The following is a 21801-nucleotide window of genomic DNA, read 5'->3' on the forward strand; positions in this document are numbered from 1 at the left end:
TAATAAATCAAGGGTTGCCTGGGAAGAGGGAGAAGGGGAAAGTAGTGAAGAATATCAGGGAAAAGCAAAAGAAAGGGATTACAAAAAGGCACAAGAAAATATGTGGGGGGCATGTTCATTATCTTAACTGTGGTACTGGAAGAAAATACAGGAAAATACTTTTAGGACACCGAGGCATGTAAGGTTTCATGTTTAAAGAAACAGAAAAGATGTATCTTAAGAAAAAATAGCGGTAAATCCAACTGTGTTATAATTTAAAACTTCATATCATGATACCATTTCATGGTGTTTGTTTTATTTTTTTATCTATATTTCATGTGCCTAAAACAGGTCTTAATAGCAATAATATTAAAGAAAATAGACGAATATTTACACTTGCTTTAAAAATGTAAATATTTTATAAACTGAAAAAATTAAGATCCAATACTGAACATCAATATTTTAAATTTATGACCATTTACAATCCCTCAAAAATATTTAAATATCTAGGTATAAATCTAACAAAACATGTAAAGTATCTATATGCTGACAATTACAACTAATAAAAAAAGACCTTTCTAAATGTGTTCTTCCCTTGAATACCTTATGAAATATAATGTGTCAAGATAGCCAGCCTAGCTCATTGAATGCGGGGCTACATCTTTGGATTGCTGTTTTCTCAGCCTGAGCCAGGCCCACACATAAGCAACCATGTCTAAGGGACCTGCAGTTGGCATTGATCTTGGCACCACCTACTCCTGCGTGGGTGTCTTCCAGCACAGGAAAGTGGAAATAATTGCCAATGATCAGGGAAACCGGACCACCCCAAGTTATGTCACCTTTACGGACACCGAACGATTGATCGGTGATGCTGCGAAGAACCAAGTTGTGATGTACCCCACCAACACAGTTTTTGATGCCAAACGCCTGATTGGACGGAGATTTGATGATGCTGTTGTCCAGTCTGATATGAAGCATTGGCCTTTCATGGTGGTGAATGATGCTGGCAGGCCCAAGGTCCAAGTAGAATACAAGGGAGAGACAAAAAGCTTTTATCCAGAGGAGGTGTCTTCTATGGTTTTGACGAAAATGAAGGAAATCGCAGAGGCTTATCTTGGGAAGACCGTTACCAATGCAGTTGTCACAGTACCTGCGTACTTCAATGATTCTCAGCGTCAGGCTACCAAAGATGCTGGAACTATTGCTGGTCTCAATGTGCTTCGCATCATCAATGAGCCAACTGCTGCTGCTATTGCTTATGGCCTAGACAAGAAAGTTGGAGCTGAAAGGAATGTGCTGATATTTGACTTGGGAGGCGGCACTTTCGATGTGTCCATCCTTACTACTGAAGATGGGATCTTTGAGGTTAAGTCCACAGCTGGAGACACCCACTTAGGTGGAGAAGATTTTGACAACCGAATGGTCAACCATTTTATTGCAGAGTTCAAGCGCAAACATAAGAAAGATATCAGTGAAAACAAGAGGGCAGTTCGTCGCCTCCGTACTGCTTGTGAACGTGCTAAGCGTACACTTTCCTCCAGCACCCAGGCCAGTATCGAGATTGATTCTCTGTATGAAGGAATCGACTTCTATACCTCTATCACTCGTGCCCGGTTTGAAGAATTAAATGCTGACCTGTTCCGTGGCACCCTGGACCCTGTAGAGAAAGCCCTTCGAGATGCCAAGTTAGACAAGTCTCAGATCCACGATATTGTCCTGGTGGGTGGTTCTACCCGTATCCCCAAAATTCAGAAACTTCTCCAAGATTTCTTCAATGGAAAAGAACTGAATAAGAGCATCAACCCTGACGAGGCTGTTGCTTATGGTGCAGCTGTCCAAGCAGCTATCCTTTCTGGAGACAAATCTGAAAATGTTCAAGATTTGCTGCTGCTGGATGTCACTCCACTTTCTCTTGGCATTGAAACTGCTGGAGGAGTCATGACTGTTCTCATCAAGTGTAATACTACCATTCCTACCAAACAGACACAGACCTTCACTACCTACTCTGACAACCAGCCTGGTGTGCTTATTCAGGTGTATGAAGGTGAGCGTGCCATGACCAAGGACAACAACCTACTTGGAAAGTTTGAACTCACAGGCATACCTCCTGCTCCTCGTGGTGTCCCTCAGATTGAGGTCACTTTCGATATTGATGCTAATGGTATCCTCAATGTCTCTGCCGTGGATAAGAGCACAGGAAAAGAGAACAAGATTACCATCACTAATGACAAGGGCCGCTTGAGCAAGGAAGATATTGAGCACATGGTCCAGGAAGCTGAGAAGTACAAAGCTGAAGATGAGAAACAGCGGGACAAGGTGTCTTCCAAGAATTCACTTGAGTCTTATGCATTCAACATGAAAGCAACTGTTGAAGATGAAAAACTTCAGGGCAAGATAAATGATGAAGACAAACAGAAGATTCTTGAAAAGTGCAATGAAATCATCAACTGGCTTGATAAGAACCAGACTGCAGAGAAGGAAGAATTTGAACATCAGCAGAAAGAGTTGGAGAAAGTCTGCAACCCCATCATCACCAAGCTGTACCAGAGTGCAGGGGGCATGCCAGGAGGAATGCCTGGAGGCTTCCCTGGTGGTGGAGCTCCTCCCTCTGGTGGAGCCTCCTCTGGACCCACCATTGAAGAGGTTGACTAAACCAACCTGAGAATAAATAGGTTGAGCATTGTTCCACACACAATATTCAAAGGACCCAAATTTGTAGCAAATTCCATGGCAGTTGTAATGTTAAGCTGCTATAGCAAAAAAACTGGGCATTCTTGATACTTGAATATGGAATATGTGCACAGGGAAAGGAAATAAACATTGCAATTTATAAGCACTGTATTGTTAAGGGGAAAATGCAATGTCTTAAATAAAATTGTATTTAAAATTGGCACCAAAAAAAAAAAAAAAAAAGATAGCCAGCCTACTTAAAATTTTCCTCAGGGACATGGAAAAAGAAAAGATAAAGTAATAAAAGATATAAGTAATAAAGTAATAATAAATGTTTTGCTGACAAACAGGAGAACTACGATAAATCAAGCCCAGTGAATCCACGGATATTACCACTAAAAATGTCCAGTTTGGGTGCCTAAATTCAGCACTAAAGATCTCACAGCAAGAATTAAAATCCAATGCAAAACAAAGATGAATGATGTGATTTCCACAGAGTTCCCCAATAGTCCTTTCTAAAGTGCATGATGACAAAAGTCTTTACATTTCCTTGGTTTTTCTTCACCAACCTATTAAAATCAGAAACACTCTACCATGCAAAGAAGCAAAAAGGTCCACAAGACAAATGTCAGAACTGAATACTGATTCAATTTGCAGAAAAGGACTGCCACCACAGAACAAGGACTTTTGTGGAATATGAAATTCAACAACCAGCCTATTTAAGATGCCAAAAGAGCCCACTGACCCTTATCCACTTGGCATTCAGGCACAGCTCAACTGGCCTGCGTGGCTGCTAATCCTATTTGACAGTATCAGATTTGGTTCCTGTTAGCTGAATCCATTACAGGGCATCAGTCACGGTTATTCAAGAGGGGTGCTTACTGAACCCACTGACTCTTCTGCACAGTTAAAGAGGTCAAAGTCTTAGCAAAGTATACATGTCAAAAATTTTAAAAATAAATAAATCCTATGCTAAATCATTTGTGCCTAACTTCTACATTCTAATTTGTATTCTGTATACTGTATATCTTACTTCTAACATATCTACCACATATCCCAATAACCACAAGCAAAAACCAAACTAACTCACCTAAAAAACACTTTCCACAATATTCCCAAAGTGCATTATTAAATTATTTTTATACAGACAAAAAGCCCAGACATTTAAACTTATAGGTAAGTATTAAATGCCTAATTTCCTTGTCTCTCAGTTCTTCTCTGCATTAATTTCAAAAAATGAAATGTTTTCCATCTGTGGGTAAGGAATCAGAATAGAGCAGGAATACATCCCTGAGCATTTCCAAATGTTTCTCATTCTGATAGTACTAAAGTCCCATAGAACAATAACTCTAAGACCTCTTGTTGCTGTTTCTTTACCAAGAGTACCTAGATGGCCTAGCTGCATGTTTACATTAGATCCCTCACTCAGTTAAGTGACCCATAAATGTGCCAGTGCTAACCAGTCATAAATACCTGCATGCCATTTTGAGGGAATGTCAGGTATGAGACCCACAGGAATTGGTGAGTGAAAAAGGCCAAAAAATGAAAACTCTTGTTTTCATCTTACATCTTATATCTTCGGTGTAAGAGTAGCTGGGAATTCAGTCTTTCACACAAAAAAATATCTCATATCACAAATATTAGGTACAGAAATTACTTAAGTCCGTACTCTAATTACTAAGTGATCTTTTCTTTACTAGTTATTTAATCCATACTCTCTTTCTTGGTCTGCTTTTTTTTTTTTTTTTGTACAATACAGAATTTAAATGTGCTGGTCTGGAGATCTAAGATAAAAATAACCACAAAAACCACTCTGCTACTACTAGATTAATTGCTCTGAATTCTACACTGATCTTTTTGGTCAGTAGTGAGCTAAGTTCATAGCACAATTCTGCGTGGGGTCCATATTTTGCAAACCACAAAAAACATATTCAGGAAAGCCCCTCAGAGACTAGCAGGACACACAGTCATCACCCTAATACCATACCTGGCAGGAGGAATAAGACCTTGTTTATTCAATTCAAATGCATGGAAGAACAGCCTACCTTGCCAAGAGTCAAGGTCTGTGGCAAGCAGGTTATGCCAACTTCAACAAAAACAGAAGGTTTTTCTCTATAAGATTTTTCTACCAATGGACATGAGCAGAAAAATGGCTACCTTGCTCTTTTGGCCTCTCACTTCTGAGCACAAAACTATTATTTACCTTAAGTTATCTTAATCTTCTTTCATTTTACATCAATAAATACATCTATCTAAATATACATGAGCACTAAGAATTGCATGGATACAATGGCTTATTTCCTATAACTCCTAACTTGGCTTTGCCAGTATGTTTCACTCCTCTTTAACTCTCTGACCCCACTGGATCAGTTTTCTTCACTGGATCCTCTATCATTTTCCCCTCCTCACATCTTACTTTATATAACTTCCTCTGGAGAAACCAATTCAATCCTAGGCTTTAACCACCACCTCCATAATAACAACTTCCTCATCTTTATTCCCAACCCCAACAGTACAAAAACCCTGAGGTTCTAACAAAATAATCTTCCTAATCCAGATCTCCCACTGAATATTTAGTTTAGAATAAGATTTTTAAAGAACCTTTTCTTTTAAAGAACCTTTAAATTATCACCTAATGTGGTCCAACATATATGTAAGTTAAATCTTTTGGTATTTATTATATTACTTTCTGCATTTTTCCCCTATATTTGGCAATATTTCATAAACTTTTAAAAAATTAATAATCTAAACTAATTTTATTTATTATTTAAAAAGGTTTTATTTATTTATTTGACAGAGAGAGAGACACAGTGAGAAAGGGACAAAGGAAGCATGGGAAGTGGGAGAGGGAGAAGCAGGAGACCTGCTTCTCCCTGCTGAGCAGGGAGCCCAATGCAGGGTTCTATCCCAGGACCCTGGGATCATGACCTGAGCCAAAGGCAGATGCATAACAACTGAGCCACCCAGGTGCCCCTAAACTCCTCATTTTAAAGGTGATGAAATCAAAGCCCAAACTAAGTGATTTGCCCAAGATCACTAAGTATAATTTCCTATCACCATATTTCTCATTGTTCTCATCTAGAAAAGAGGCTGAATGAAGAGCACTGGGGCCATGGGATTGACAACATCCACAAGTAAACCTTTTTAAAAGGCTATTTTGACAAACTGCATTGAGCTCTGTTTGAAGCTTCCTACCTGACAAAAAGTTCAAGAGCTCAGAAAAACACCAAAAAGGCCATGGTTACAGATGTGCTATTCCACAGTACACAGTACAGTTTATCAGTACTTTGCACACCAAAAAAACAAAACAAAAAAAAAAAAAGAGGCTACAAATTAATACTTAAAAACCAATGTCAATATTGTCTCCACCCACTTTACCCTGAAAATTCATAATCTTCGTAAAAATCATGTTGATTCATAAATAATCAAGTTGTTTTAAAGACAACATAACAATGGTACAATGTATACAGTAACAAACTGTATTCAGCTATATAGTCACAGTAGAACGTTATATTGATTTCTGCAAATCTGATAAAGCAAGACAGTCAGCCAACATAGTTCTTCTACCCCGACCCCTCTAAGCCAACACATATGTAACGCTTCCTTATTAAACCTTATAGCCCTCTCTGTGTGGAACCCTTAGAATCACAGAAAGAGATAATTTCCTCTTTAGAAGGACCTTTAAAGGTCGCCTGATTCAATCTTTCATCTAAATCCCAGGTCTCTATATCCCCTTTAAACAGGCTTCTCTAGTATTTGAAAACCTCTAGTAAAACCCAGGTACACAGTTCTTCTCTAGAGGCTGTCCATGCTCTGCTTTTACCAGGCATAAAAGTGATCTCTGATCTCAAAGTTTAAAAAAATATTTTTCCGTAATTTTATCGACTGGCCCAAGTTCAACCCCTCAAGCTAGATGTTCTTCCACATAACAGCCATTCAGATACATGCATCTATCATGTACTCCCAAAAGCATTTCTTTTCCAAGCTACCCTTCAACTATTCCTTAATATGCCATGGTTTCAGACTCTTTGCGTCTAAACATGCTTAAATATACCAACACCCTTTAAATCATTATACCCAGAATGCAATATGTTATGGCTGATTACTTCACCCTTACTTCTAGACACTTACAAAACAACTGAAGATTGCATATTTTTTTTTGTTTTTGAGGGGTATTCTGGCAGCCACTATACAGATACTGAAGAATTACTTAAGTAGACTGTTTTGCTTTTGTCAGATTTTATGGGTTTCTTTGGGGTTCTTTTGTTTACTGGCTAGTTTTTTGGGTTTTTTTAAGATTTATTTAACTATTTATTTGAAAGAGAAGATGACATACACAGTAGTGGGGGGAGGGGCAGAGGAAGAGAGAGACAAGCAGATTCCCTACAGAGCAGGAAGCCCACCTCCCAGCTTGATCCCACCCTGAGATCATGACCTCAACCAAATGAGCCACCCAGGCACCTCTACTGGCTAGCTTTTTTTGGAGAAAGGGAGGGAGAGAACCCTAAAGATTTTACAGTTATCCTATTAAATTTCTTATCCTGCTTGGTTTAGCCCATTACTCTGCTCTTTAAAGATCTTTCGGAATGCTAAATTTCTTATCTAACATACACATTACCCCCCATATTTTTTCCATCCAATTCATTAATAAAAATATTTAACAAGGAGGAGTCAAGTTTAGAGAGATACATAATACCACCAGCAACTTTTACATAGGTTACCATACATCATTAAACACCATATTTGGGGAAAAATCATTTTATAGTTATGAAAAAAACGTATAGTTATGAAGAAACCTAATTATCACCTTAACTAGCTTACATTTCTCCATCTTACTTACACTGCCAGTGCCTTGAAGAGGTATAGGTCTACTATATCTCTCATAAATTCCTGATCTTCCAAACTAGAAATACTACCAAAGAATAATATAAAATTAGCCCTAGATGACCTAGTTTTAATGCTGACTTTTAGTGATCACCATTTCCAATTCAAGGCCCTCCAATAATTCTACCGTAAAATAGCACTTAGGAAAAAGATTAGGTGCACAGATGTGGGAATCCTCTTTGGTTTCCTGTTTGAAAAGCAAAGTGACATTTGCTCAAAGCCATCTCAAAAACTGCTCTCATCTTCATGATTCCTGAATGATCAATAACAGATTAGTAACCTTATTTTCATCTGGCCCTAACCAAAAAACAAAACATTTTATAGCACTTCAGAGATTAAGGAAACTTAAAATGTAGACTCTAATTCAATAGGTCTAGAGTATGACTCAAGATTTTGTTTCCACATTTAATGCAAACCCTATCAAAATACCACCAGCATTTTTCACAAAGCCAGAACCATCATAAAATTTGTATGAAATCACAATAGTAGCCAAAGCAATCCTGAAAAAGAAAAACAAAACGAAAGGCACCACAATTTCAGATTTCAAGCTATGTTACAAAGCTGTAATTATCAAGACAGTATGGTCATGGCACAAAAACACACATAGATCAATGAAGAGAACAGAAAATCCAGAAATGGACCCACAACCATATGGTCAACTAAATGACAAAGCAGTAAAGAATATCCGATGGGAAAAAAAGTGTCTTCAACAAATGGTGTTGGAAAAATTGGACAGCAACACGCAGAAGAATAAAACTGGACCACTTTCTTAGACCACACACAAAAATAAATTCAAAACGGAGGAAAGACCTAAATGTGAGATAAAAACATTCAAAATCCTAGAGGACAACACAGGCAAGAACCTGTTTGACCTCAGTCATAGCAATTTCTTACTAGATATACACATTGCCAGAGGCAAGGGAAACAAAAGCAAAAATGAACTACTGGGACTTCATCAAGATAAAAAATGTCTACACAGTGAAGGAAATGATCAACAAAACTAAAAGGCAGCCTACAGAATGGGAGAAGATACATGCAAATGACATATCTAATAAAGAGCATCTACAATCTAAAAGGAACTTTTCAGGCTCAACACCCAAAAATAAAATAATCCAGTTAAGAAGTGGGCATAAGACACGAATAGCCACTTTTCCAAAGAAGACACCCACATGGCTAACAGACATATGAAGAGATGCTCCACATCACTTGGCATCAGGGAAATACAAATCAAAAAGACAATGACAGGGAGCCTGGGTGGCTCAGTCAGTTAAGTGTCTGCCTTCGCTCAGGTCATGATCCCAGGGTCCTGGGATCAACCCCCACGTCACACTTTCTGCTCAGCAGGAAGCCTGCTTCTTCTCCCTCTTGCCTGCCACTCCCCCTGCTTGTGCCTGCTCTCTTTCTCTCTCTGTCAAATAAAATATTAAAAAAAAAAAAAAAGACAATGAGATATCACCTCACGCCTATCAGAATGGTTAAAATTAACAACACAAGAAACAACAGATTTTGGCAAGGATGCAGAGAAAAGGAACCTTCTTGCACTGTTGGTGGGAATGCAAACTGGTGCAGCTATTCTGGAGATGAATATGGAGGTTCCTCAAAAAGTTAAAAATAGAACTATCCCCCAATCCAGCTACTGCACAACTAGGTACTTACCCAAAAGATACAAAGATACAGCTTCAAAGGGGTACAGTCACCCTGATATTTATAGCAGCATTACCAACAATAGCCAAACTATGGAGAGAGCCCAAATGTCCATCAACTGATGAATGAATAAAGATGATGCAGTGCACACACACACATACACAGAGAGAGAGAATATTATTCAGCCATGAAAAAGAAAGATATTTTGCCATTTGCAATGATTGGGATGGAGTTAGAGTGTACTACGCTAAGCAAAATAAGTCAGTCAGAGAAAGAAAAATACAATTCCACACATACATGGAATTTAAGAAACAAAACCAATGAACATATAGGAAGGGGGGAAGAAAGAAAAAAGGAACAAAAAAAAGAGAAAAGAGACGAAAACCGTAAGAGACTCTTACTGACAGAGAACAAACAGAAGGTTGATGGAGGGATGTGGGTGGAGGACGGGCTAGTTGGGTGACGGGTAATAAGAAGGGCGCTTATTGTGATGAGCCCTGGGTGTTATATGTAAGTGATCACTGAATTCTACTCCTGAAACCAATAATGCATGTACATTAATAAATTAGAAGTTAAATAAAAATAAAAAGATTTTGTTTCAAGTTCTTAAGTGAACGGAGGCCGCTGGTCTTTGAATCACACTTCGAATAGATCTCTTGGATGCTTTCTTATAATTTCTCTTTTCACACATCTTAGGCCCTCACTTTCATTTTTCCACCACTAAAATACACAGCCTACTCTTTTTAGTTCTGTGATAGAAAAGACAACAGCAATCTAGATGCAGAATTTCACCTGCTGTATCATTTAACAACTCTATACCAAGAAACAGAAGCAAATGACAAGCTCAAGCTTTTATGATCTTCCTCCGAAAGTCTTCTCTTTTATTGGATAACATCAATTATTTTGAAGTTTTGGTATTTTTTTTTAAAGATTTTATTTATTTATTTGACAGAGAGAGATCACAAGTAGGCAGAGAGGCAGGCAGAAAGAGGAGGAAGCAGGCTCCCCGCTGAGCAGAGAGCCCCATGCAGGGCTCAATCCCAGGACCCTGAGATCATGACCTAAGCCGAAGGCAGAGGCTTTAACCCACTGAGCCACCCAGGCACCCCTGAAGTTTTGATATTAATGGCATTGTTGTTATATGGACTATGCCAAATTCTTACATTGATATTTGATTTTTTTTTTCCTGTCACATTAATCTCCCTTTTCTACTACCCTCTCTTGAATCTCACTCCTTCTTTGTAGAACAATTTTGTTTTCAGCAGTTCTTTATATGTGATCCATAGGTAGTAAACTATCAGTTTGTGTTAGTCTGAAAAAAAAAGTCTTTATTCTACCTCCACTGATGAATGATAGTTTCACTGGGTTCAATTATGTGTTGCCAAAGTTTTTCACTAAATTTGAAGATTCTACTCTACAATATTCTCTCTTGCTCCTGTTGTTGCTCTTAGAAGGCCTGCTGCTGGCTTGTTAATCCTTTGTAGGTACACTACCTTTCCTCTCTGGTGGTTTTTAAAATCAGTTTATCTGTGATTTATGGTAGTTGTGGATATCTTCCTGCTCAAGAATTATTTGCTCCTAAATTGAAGGTCCATTCCTATCATGTAGTCAGAAATATTCTCAGTAATTACATCTTCTAAAATTGCCTCCCATTCCCTCTAGCCTCCCCTTTTGAAACTCCCATATATATGTTAGATTTCTATTTCAACAGACTTCTCTTTAATTCCTATCTCTTAATGTGCCTTATTACTTTTTGGATATAACTCCTCAGATGTATCTTTGAATTCACGAACTCTTCCTATAGCATTCTCTCATCTGCAGTTAAACCACTATATTGTTCTTTCACATTAGTTATTAGGTATTTCGTACCTAAAACACTTTTTGGGGGCGCCTGGGTGGCTCAGTGGGTTAAAGCCTCTGCCTTCGGCTTAGGTCATGATCTCAGGGTCCTGGGATTGAGCCCTGCATGGGGCTCTCTGCTCAGCGGGGAGCCTGCTTCCTCCTCTCTCTGCCTGCTTGTGATCTCGCTCTGTCAAATAAATAAATAAAATCTTTAGAAAAAAAAAGTTTAAAACACTTTTTTGTTCCTTAACAACCTGCCTGGTATTATTTGTAGTGTTTTTTCCTTTGCTCATATTTTAAATACTTCCTTCATATATTTGATATTGGTAATATTTACTGAGTCCTAAAAGTACATGCATTAATTCATTTTACTCTTACAACACTCTAGAAGGTAATATTATTATTCTCATAAATAGGGAAATTAAAGCACAAAAAGTATAAACTTACATAATAAGTAAATGGCAAAGCCAAGACCAAAAAACACTGAACAACTACAGCTAGTGCTACCTTTATTACATTGCCTCAGGTTTTCCTCTCAACAGACCTCAAACAACAGCCCAAGAAGCTATATCTTCTCCATTCTAAAGAGTGCTCCTATGCTTACTACTCCATCCATTATTTTAATAATTTCATTTATGATATCATTTTATTACCCAACGTTCCTAAGGGTCTAATCACTCTATTTGTTCTTACTTCTGAAGTTTTTATATTAATGGCATTGTTGCCATATTGGTTTGGGGTATATTAAATTCCACAGGTGATTAAGTAATTTGGGATTGCAAATTCATTTAAGCAGAGCTCTCATCTATGGGATTCTGTATGAACTAGGCTAAAATCAGGGTTAACAGCAGCTGTGCAGGGGCACCTGGGTGGCTCAGTGGGTTAAAGCCTCTGCCTTTGGCTCAGGTCATGATCCCAGGGTCCTCGGTTCAAGCCCCGAATTGGGCTCTCCGCTCAGTGGGGAGCCTGCTTCCCCCCCTTCTCTGCCTGCCTCTCTGCCTACTTGTGATCTCTCTCTGTCAAATAAATAAATAAAAACTTTAAAAGGAAAAAAAAAAAAACAAAACACCAGCAGCTGTGCATATACAAACTCAAAGCTCATGAGAAGACACCTTTCTTCCAACCCTAAGACCAGGTAAGTTAGTTTCTCACATTGTCAACTAATAGTGGTAGAAGGAATTTTTTCTAGTCCACTTATTCCCAGGAAAGTCCTGGATTTACACAGTAGTATCAGTTTCAAAACCCTACCCCATTTAGGGCCAAGGTCTGCTATCAACATGTCACCATTAAAATCTAAGTCCCTCAGTTACCAAAAAGAATAACCCTCCAGAACATCCCTAGTTTAGAGTCCTTGCTGACAGATGCATAGTGTTGGAAGGGATGGGGAAAAACAGGGACATCTGCCCTGCCAGAGAGATCTGCCAAAACAACTCTGAGAATCAATGTGGTACATACACCATAACCAACACACCTCACGGTAGTTACATAGTCAGAATTAATGCTTTCAAACGCCTATCAACTTGAAGAAAGAACTAAATTACTCATAATCCTCAATTCACTTAGTTCTATTGTTGTCTTATTTTATTATCTTTCCATCCACATCCAATATCCATTCCTCATTCAATACACATCCATTCTCCTATGTGTGATGTTACTGAATGTGCATGTAAGTTAGAAATACAGAGGCTTATTTTTAAATTTCTTTAAATTTAAAAATATGTACGTATTTTTAATTTATATGAATGCTTTATACTCATTCTCTTACTTTTTTAAAAAATATATATCTGTGGCCCTATGAATACTTCTAGATCATTGCTTTTGACTTTTACATAGTATTACATGGTATATATCCACTGTATTTTACTTATCTAACCCCTCCAGTAAAAAACCATTTGAACTGCCTTCAATCCCCTGTGCTATAGTGAACAACGTTTTTGTTTTGTTTTGTTTTGTTTAAGATTTTCTTGATTTATTTGACTGAGAGAGACACAGCAAAAGAGAGAACACAGCAGGAAGAGTGGAAAAGGGAGAAGCAGGCTTCCCACTGAGCAGGGAGCCTGATGCGGGGCTTGATCCCAGCACCCTGAGATCATGACCTGAGCCAAAGGCAGACATTTAAATAAATGAATGAGCCACCCAGGCGCCCCTATAGTGAACATCCTTACACATGTCCTCCTGTAGACTAGTGGGAAATTTTCTCTAGGGAACATAACCAGGAGTGGGATTACTGGAACCAACTATGCCATCTATGTTCCTGTTAGCTTCCTTACAAACACTGAATATTAACTCATTTTCTAATTTATACCAATTTGAACAATGGAATGTACCTTTTTGTCTCTGAAATTTACATTTCTTTGTTTACTAATGAGACTGAGGATCCCATGCTATATTTATTTGTTAACCACTTAGGTTTCCTTGTCTGTTACTTGTCCATTTAAATCCTTCTCTCTCTCCTTATAGTCTCTTTTTCTTACAGACTTACAAGCATCCTTCTTTTATTCTGTATGTCAATCTTTGTTATTTTGGGAGGTGTGAAAATACTTTCTCCCAATCAGTCACACATCTGTTAACTTTGTCAGTAGTGTTCTTTCTTGAACAAAAATACTTAAATTTGATGGTGTCACTTAAGATATCTTACCTAAGGTACATTTTCATTGATTAGCTATACGGTTTTGCCTTTTCACACTGGGGTCTTTAATCAATATGGAGTCCACTCTAACTGGCACCAGGTAGGTGGCCATTTTATTTTTAATTTTATTCTCCATATAGCAAGTCAGTTTTCTAACACACACTTAATTAGCACTAGTTTATGATGCTCCCCTCTACATACATGTTTAAACTTTTTTTTTTTTTTTCCCCTTTCACTGCTCTATCTGCCCATTCCTGTACCAGTACTATACCATTCTGGGGTGCACTGACTGGTTTAGTTAGGTATATGGCTCTGAAGTATATTTTCAGATCTATTAGGGCAGATCTCCCTTCTTTTCCTCTTTTTCTTCACATTAATGTTAAGATAGTTTTATTTATCCATATAATTTTTTTATAGATCTTATTTATTTATTTGACAGAGATCACAAGTAGGCAGAGGCAGGCAGAGAGAGAGAGGGAAGCAGACTCCCTGCTGAGCAGAGAACCCGATGCGGGGCTCGACCCCAGGACCCTGGGATCATGACCTGAGCCAAAGGCAGAGGCTTTAACCCACTGAGCCACCCAGGCGCCCCTGTCCATATAATTTTTAAAATTTTTCAATTGTTGTAAAATATACAAAACATAAAATTTGCCATCTTAACCATTTTTAAGTGTACAGTTCAGTGACATTCAGTACATCCACACTGTTGTATATCCAATCTCCAGAACTCCCTTCATCTTGCAAAACAAAAACTGTACAATAAAAAAACAAAACAACAACAAAAAAAACTCATTCCCCCCAACTCATAGCAACCAGCATTCTACTGACTTCTTTAGAACCTTCTGTAAGTGAAATGATAATATCTTTTTGTGACTCGCCCATGTAAAACTTAAGGTAAAATTAGTTTCTAAAAATTTGCTGCTGGGAACATTTGAATTGAAGTATACACTAACTTAGGCAGAACTGATATCCTCACAGTATTAAATTATACCACCTACTGATATCAACAGAACTCTCTGAATTTCTTTTTCTTCATCCTCCTATAGAGTCTTGGGCTTTCTCGCTTTTTTTACTTTTTTGGAAAAACTTAAATGTAAAAATGATTATTTATCTTTGAATTTTTGATAAGCCATCGGAGCATAGGATTTAGAAGGAGAAAGGGTTGAGACTGATTAGCAATTTAATTTTCATAATGATTACTGTTCATATTTTCTATTATCTCTTGAACCTACTTTGTTACATTTTCCAGAAATGTATTTGTTCTATCTTTTCAAGCTTATTAGAATATAATTATCTTTCATTATTTTTAAATTGTATGGTACTAGTAGTTACTTCTTTATCATTCTATAAGAGATGATCCTGTCTGATCAGCCTTTTTAAAACAACTAACAACTTATCTGATCCTCTACTGATTCCTGACTTAGTTTCTATTACCCTCCATCTTACTGTTTCTTTGGTTTTGGCTGTTGTTTTCTTCCTAGTCTCCTGATTTGTATCCTTAGCTTATTTGCTTTCGTTCTTTATTGCTTTCTGATAAATATAACAAGACATTTCCCTCTAAACACTAGAGGATTAGTTATATCCCACAGATTTTCTTTTACTTTCTATTCTAGTCTTTTTCTTTTTTTTTAAAGTAGGCTCCACACCCAGCATGGGGCTTGAATTCACGATTCTGAGACCAAGACTTGGGATGAGAAAAGGCAAACGCTTAACCGACTGAACCACCCAGGCACCCCTATTCTAGTCTCCCTTAACTCAAAGTATATTTTCAATACTAATCCAAAAGATATGTGCACCCCTATATTTATTGCAACAGTATTTCCAACAGCCAAGATATGGAAGTAATATAAGTGTCCATCAATAGACAAAGAGATAAGGAAAACACGGTATATATATAAATGAAATATTACACAGCCATAATAAAAGGATGAGATCATGGCATTTGAAACAACATTGATGGACCTAGAGAATACTATGCTTAGTGAAGTAAGTCAGACTGAGAAAGACAAATACCATATGATTCCACCCATGTCATCTAAAACAATGAACAACAACAACAAAAAGAAAAAAACAGAATTAGACCCAGAGGGCAGGGGAGGGGGGAGTTATGCAAAGGAGATGAAAGGGAGTGGGAGGTACAGGCTTCCAGTTATGGCATAAATAAGTCACGGGAATAAATGAACAGCATTAGGAATACAATGATATTGTAACAACAATATAATAGGACAGATGGTAGCCATTCTTGTGGTGAACACAGAATAATGTATAAACTTGATAAATCACTATACCTGAAACTAATAAACACTGTGTATCAACTACACCCCCCCCAAAAGTACTATATTTTCAGATTCCAGATTTATTTTAGTTTTATGTTGCAATTCTTCATTACTGATTTCTAATTTTGCTGCATTAGGGGTCAAAGAACACAGTTCATGAGACTTTAATTCTTGGTAATTTTGACATTTCCTATGTGGCCTAGTGCCTTTAACTATTATAACTATTCAGTAAGTTCTTAAAATCAATGCATATTCTCTGTTTGTTAGTGCAATATTCTACAGAATACCTATTTGAGCTTATTAATGTCACTGAAATTTTCTAAATTATTTTTTATTTTTGCTTCTTTGATCAAGTTCTAAAAGGAACATGTACTAACGACCAACTGCAACTGCTGATTTATCTGTTTCTCCCACTGTTGTTTTATACACTTAAAGGCAATACTCTTAGATGCATAAATGTCTACAATCATTGTTTTTTCTTGATCTACTGTTCTTTTTATCAATATGTAGCATTCCTCTGTGTGCTTTGTAACTTCTTTGCTCAGTCATTTAAGCATATGACTCTTGATTTTGGCTCAGGTCACAATCTCAGGGTCATGAGATTGAGCCCCATGTGGGGCTCCACAATCAGCACGGAATCTGCTTGTCCCTCTTCCTCCGCTCCATACCTCCCCACCCCGCACCCTCGGCTCATACTCACTCTCTCTTAAAAAAAAAAAAAGAAAAAGATCATTTAATTAGTGGTATCTGGATGGCTCAGTCAGTTAAGTATCCAGATCTTGATTTCAGTTCAGGTCTTGATTTCTGAGTTCAAGCCCCTTGTTGTACTCCACACTGAGCATAAAGCCTACTTTAGATAGATAGATAGATAGATAGATAGATAATTTAACTTATGTTAAAATAAATCAGATTCAGAAGACACATTTTCTTGTTATACCTTTTATTTATAAAAAATTTTTCTGTTCTTTTATTTTTAATTCTACTATTTTTTGCCTTATGCTTAACTCTTATTGACAATATATTCTGCATCTTGTTTTTTAATCCAACTGAGGTCAGTATTTTAATCTAAGTTTAATATATTGCCTTTCCCATTATTCATACCATTTTGGTCAACATTTTTCATGGTGTCTACATACCTCTTATTTTTCCCCACCCTTTCCCCTATTCTTTTCTATTCTCCACTAGATATATTGAGAGTTTTATACTTAAGATTTGAAACTTACACATTGTTTTATTCCCCTAGCATATTAACAGCCATACTTACACTTATATTTTCCTGTCATCTTCTTAAGCTTATCATTATCTGTATCTCCTCAAAAAAAAGACACTGCCCCATCACCACTATGAACAATGCCAACTCCACCATTTGTAGCTGGGGGACTGGTGGTGGTGGGCAAGAAGCCTCCAAATCTGAGAACCTCTAGTGTAATAATATGTATCTCTGCTCTTTTTCTGAGGTGATCTTCTACTCAGGTATAGGTAATGTGGAGGAAGAAGGGGACACTCAGAAGCTAATCAGTACCTCACCAATATTACACTACAGCACCTGCCTCACCACCACCCCATGACTCGTAACAGGCTAAGCACTGCTCAGAGTGGTGATGGAGCAATGATCCACCTAGAACAATAAGAGAGAAACAGTTACTGAAAAATAACCCAAACCACCTCATGATGCCAAATCCTCTTTTATACTGAACAGCTGTTTCACTCTTACACATATATTCAGATTCCTCACAGGGAAGCATTATAGCATTATGACCAAGAACATAAGTTCTGGAGTTTCAACTGATCAAATTCTGAATCCCAGGTAATCACTCAACTACTCATGTAACCTCAATCTCTCCAAGCTTCAGTGTGCCCATCTTTAAGATGTTACGACAATTCTTATTTCTTAGAAGATTACTGCAGGGATTAACTGAGAAAACGAAAGAAAGTATACATCCCTGCATGACACACAGAAAGCATCCAATGTCAGGTATTATCAAACATGTTTTATGAATTATGGAAAGACTAAATCTCTAAAATGCACTTCTGTCCTAAGGATGTATTTCTAATTCTAAATGTGTTGAGGAAGTCAAAACTCCAGCTTGAAGAGCACAGCATACTGGGGCACCGCGTTGGGAATGCAAGCAGAAGGTGCATGGCAAACAACATCCAAGCTCCAGTGCCTAAACATCCTAGAGCCAGGGCAGGTCTTGACTTTGTGCTGCATCCGCTATGAACGAAGAGCCACTTCCTATAAACTGTCAGTAAGATAGAGATAACATTCACCTATAACAAATAGAATTCTAAAATTCAATGTCCTGAAGAAGAAAAAATTGTACTACTTTGAGGCAGTAAGGTGTAAGTAAGGTATCAATTATTTTAATTTATTGAGAAAAATCAGCTTTGCACAGTTTTAACTCAAACAGAAAACAAATTCACTGGTAGGTCCACAGTATGTCATCAAGACTCAGAAACAAGCAACTGGGCATAAAACAGAAAATTTCCTCAAAGTATTATAACCAATATTGAAAGTCCCAGGATACTACTGAAATTGGCCTCAAGTACCAACCAAAAGTCATATGCTAATTAAAAACGTCACATAATTCCCCACAATGAAAGCAAAAAAAAAAAAAAAGAACAAACTTATCTTGCCTAATAAATACCATTAATCTGAGGATCACATAAATCAACAGAAATCAAAATAAATAAATAAATAAAAGGGCTTATAAACTGTAAGGTAAGTAAAAAAAATTTGAAACCTATTGATATTTAGTATTTCCCTCTAAATTCAGATGAGAGCTACATAATTAAACATCTATTCTAGACACAACCACTTTAGGAAGTTAGTCCTATTATTATCCCCATTTACAAATGAGGAAATGAAGGATTAAAGAGGTAAAGTAATTCATCTAAGATCACATAAGTAATAAACACAGATAGCTGCATTCAAATTAAGGTCTGACTCCAAAGCCCATGCTTTTAACCTCTATGTTACTAAATCCAGACCACCTCCGTGAAGATCAACAGATTAAAAGGGATGTTCATGGGGCGCCTGGGTGGCTCAGTTGGTTAAACGGCTGCCTTCGGCTCAGGTCACGATTCCAGGGTCCTGGGATCAAGCCCCGCATCAGGCTCCCTGCTTAGCAGGGAGCCTGCTCCTCTCTCTCCCTCTGCCTGCTGCTCTGCTTACTTGCGCTCTCTGTCAAATAAATAAAATCTTAAAAAAAAAAGAAAAAAAGCAGGGGGAATGTTCATAAAATAAAAGCAATTCCAGAAATACTATATATTGTACAATGCCCAAAACAAAAGGGCCTCATTCCCTGGACCAGGAACAAGAAGAAAATCAAGTCTTTTGCCATAGCCCATTTTTCCTTAAAGGATTCCTAAAAACTCCTTGATCCATGTTCTTTTTCATACATGTTTAATGTAGTGATGTGAGAGTTAGATCAAAGTCTAGGGCAGCTGCAGAAATGAGGACAGTATGAGTTAAGAGCAAATTATAAAAAAAAGTGAGAATTTTCCAAGAGCTGGTTCAAACTGCCTCTTATTGGGCTCTAACATGAGAAAGATGTTTGGGAAAAAGTGACCCCAGTCAAATGTCACCAGAGTAATTTGAAAAAAAAAAGCACATGCTAATAAATCACCATATCACATTCATATAATTATCCTATACTCAAAAGATTATTGGCTTTTACACTGTTATATTTTAGGATGAGATGGTCATACTATAGCAGTTGTCCTAGTGACTCATAGGGGTAATCACTGAAACTCAGTTACTCCCACATGGCTAAAAACAAATATAAGAACCATTCAAGAATGACCACAAATACAGTCTTTATTCTCTATGGTACAAGAAATCAATCACAAGCCCATTTGTGTGAGGCCTATCGAATAAGAACACTACTTGAGAGGGGTACAAAGAAAAGGATGGATTGCCAAGAGGAAAAAAGTCATTTATTAGACTGTGACAAGCTTTTAAATGTTTACATTATCATTAAACCAACTGCCTGGTTCTCCGATTCACACACCTGCCACCTCTAGCCAACACTATCACACTCCTAAACTTGGAAGTAGGCTCACCTCTAAAACACTGGCACCCTCTCCTGACCCTTGTGTAGTACTGCATGCACACCAGTTACTGGGGTGAAAAACTCTAATAAAGGCATGAGTTAGTAACTTTGCAGGTAACATTTTCCAGAAAATTTTATATTTGCAATTCCCTGGATGAACATAAAACTAGATGAATTTATTTCTTATAAAAATAAGAAAGAGCAGATCTTCTAAATAAAATGTATGCCAGTGGAAAGAAAACCAACTGTGTTCTCTTAATATTTTCAGTTTATATATATCAACTGATTTTAATACAATAGCTACAATGATAATAATAACAGACAAAGGCTTTACTGTGTGTAATAAACTAGTTTAATCCTAACAACAACCCAATGAGGCAGACACTCCTATTATCTTCGTCTTACAGATGGAGGGAAAGTGAGGCACAGTGAACTTAAATAACATGCCCAGGATCACATACCTGGAAGTAAGTGGTAAGGCTGAAGTTCAAACTCAGCAACTATGACCCCAGAGCCAAAACCTAATTTTTATCTAAAATATCCCTGTGAGGTAGAATGAGGTTTATATCCTGATAATAAGAAACATGACTGAAAGCAAGTCTGAGTTGTAAGGAAAATTAAAATACATCAAGTAAATCTCTCATCATCTGAATCTCTCATTTTCAATAAAGTCCCAACCTATACAAAAATAAAATATTACATGAAAGAGTTTTGGTCATTTCCCCATTCCTCCTCACTAAAGGATTCTCATCTTCCGGTTCTATAACGTTTTTATGCATTTTTACTTCTCATTCCTCTTTTCCATCTAAGTACGCCCCTATTTACCTATCCGGTTCTTTAAAAGAAAAAGGAAGACAGGCTAAATACTCTACAATTTCTAACTTCATTTTCAAACAGGATATGAAGGCACATTGTCTCATGATCTGAAGTTCAAAATGAGATCTATTTAGAACATTTCTAGATTCTGCAGCTTGCCTACATAAAGCTAGTCATAATATCAATAATCAAGAACACTTAATAATCTAAACAAAGGGTAACCGAGCTCACTGCCATTCATGATTCACCATGGATTTGGATTTCTTTTTTACAACTTTTACAACATTTCATGTTAAAGTATACTTGGTAGTACAAACTTAGGGCAAGTTCAAAGAATTAAAGGCATACATAAACTGCACCAGATCTAAGAAATGAAACAAGATAGTTCTATTTTAGTACAGTATGACCACATTGCTAAACAATTATTCATCACATTATTCATATCTCCTGAATCTAAGTTTGACAAAAACTGCACAGGTGACACACATGAAAAGGAGCCAAGGAACTGACTGCCTGCCAAAGCCAGAATTCTTCTTACCTCGGTCTGCAGGATGGCAGCCCGCTGTTCTTTAGCAGTCAAGGACTCCTTCAGCACTTCAATGTGTTGCTTACTGTCTGAGAACTGGTTTGTGAGTGTTTCTAGCTTTGTCTGTAAGGCCAGTAGTTCTGTGTCCTTTCTGGATAGCTCCTGCTTCACCTGACCAATCTAGAGAAGATAATAAAAACTGTAAGGAAAAAAGAAATGAAACAACCACCTCTGATCTGGCTCTTTGACAGATCTGAGTCACAAAATATGAAACTAAAAGCATTAGTTTTCTGACAAAACATAATTCACTTTTTTCCATCATCTAATCTTGGATAACCACCCACCACACACACACACACACACACACACACACACACACACACACACACAGTTTTTCAACAAATAGGGAAATTCCAGTTTTCATTTATTGCATCTCCTAAATACTCTTCAAAATCCCTTAGAAAAAGAATAGAGGGAGAA

General features: G+C 37.3%; 2 protein-coding genes across 4 annotated transcripts in view; one reads left to right on the forward strand and one right to left on the reverse strand.

Annotated features, from left to right (window-relative positions):
• The window catches only part of LOC111159681 (ELKS/RAB6-interacting/CAST family member 1), a 510890-nt gene that overhangs the window by 404105 nt on the left and 84984 nt on the right, over positions 1 to 21801 (reverse strand). For both annotated transcript variants that reach the window (XM_022522253.1, XM_022522254.1), the window contains one exon: positions 21334 to 21501. In XM_022522253.1, the coding sequence (XP_022377961.1) occupies positions 21334 to 21501 (168 nt within the window). The remainder of the gene's footprint in view (positions 1 to 21333; positions 21502 to 21801) is intronic.
• On the forward strand, positions 635 to 2871 carry LOC111159682 (heat shock cognate 71 kDa protein-like). Of its 2 annotated transcripts, XM_022522257.1 has the most exons (2): positions 635 to 2077; positions 2534 to 2824. In XM_022522257.1, exons 1-2 carry the CDS (start codon positions 691 to 693, stop codon positions 2629 to 2631), a joined length of 1485 nt encoding a protein of 494 aa, XP_022377965.1. In that variant the 5' UTR covers positions 635 to 690; the 3' UTR covers positions 2632 to 2824. The 2 variants fall into 2 exon arrangements, with proteins under 2 accessions (XP_022377965.1, XP_022377963.1); XM_022522255.1 differs by having other exon boundaries at positions 635 to 2871.

The sequence above is a fragment of the Enhydra lutris genome, unplaced genomic scaffold (assembly GCF_002288905.1).
Source record: "Enhydra lutris kenyoni isolate GAN:26980312 unplaced genomic scaffold, ASM228890v2 scaffoldscaffold69, whole genome shotgun sequence".
Taxonomy (NCBI): domain Eukaryota; kingdom Metazoa; phylum Chordata; class Mammalia; order Carnivora; family Mustelidae; genus Enhydra; species Enhydra lutris.

What these genes read in the sequence shown, in the direction of transcription:
- LOC111159682 (XM_022522255.1), top strand. Translation starts at nt 691, where the DNA reads ATGTCTAAGGGACCTGCAGTTGGCATTGATCTTGGCACCACCTACTCC.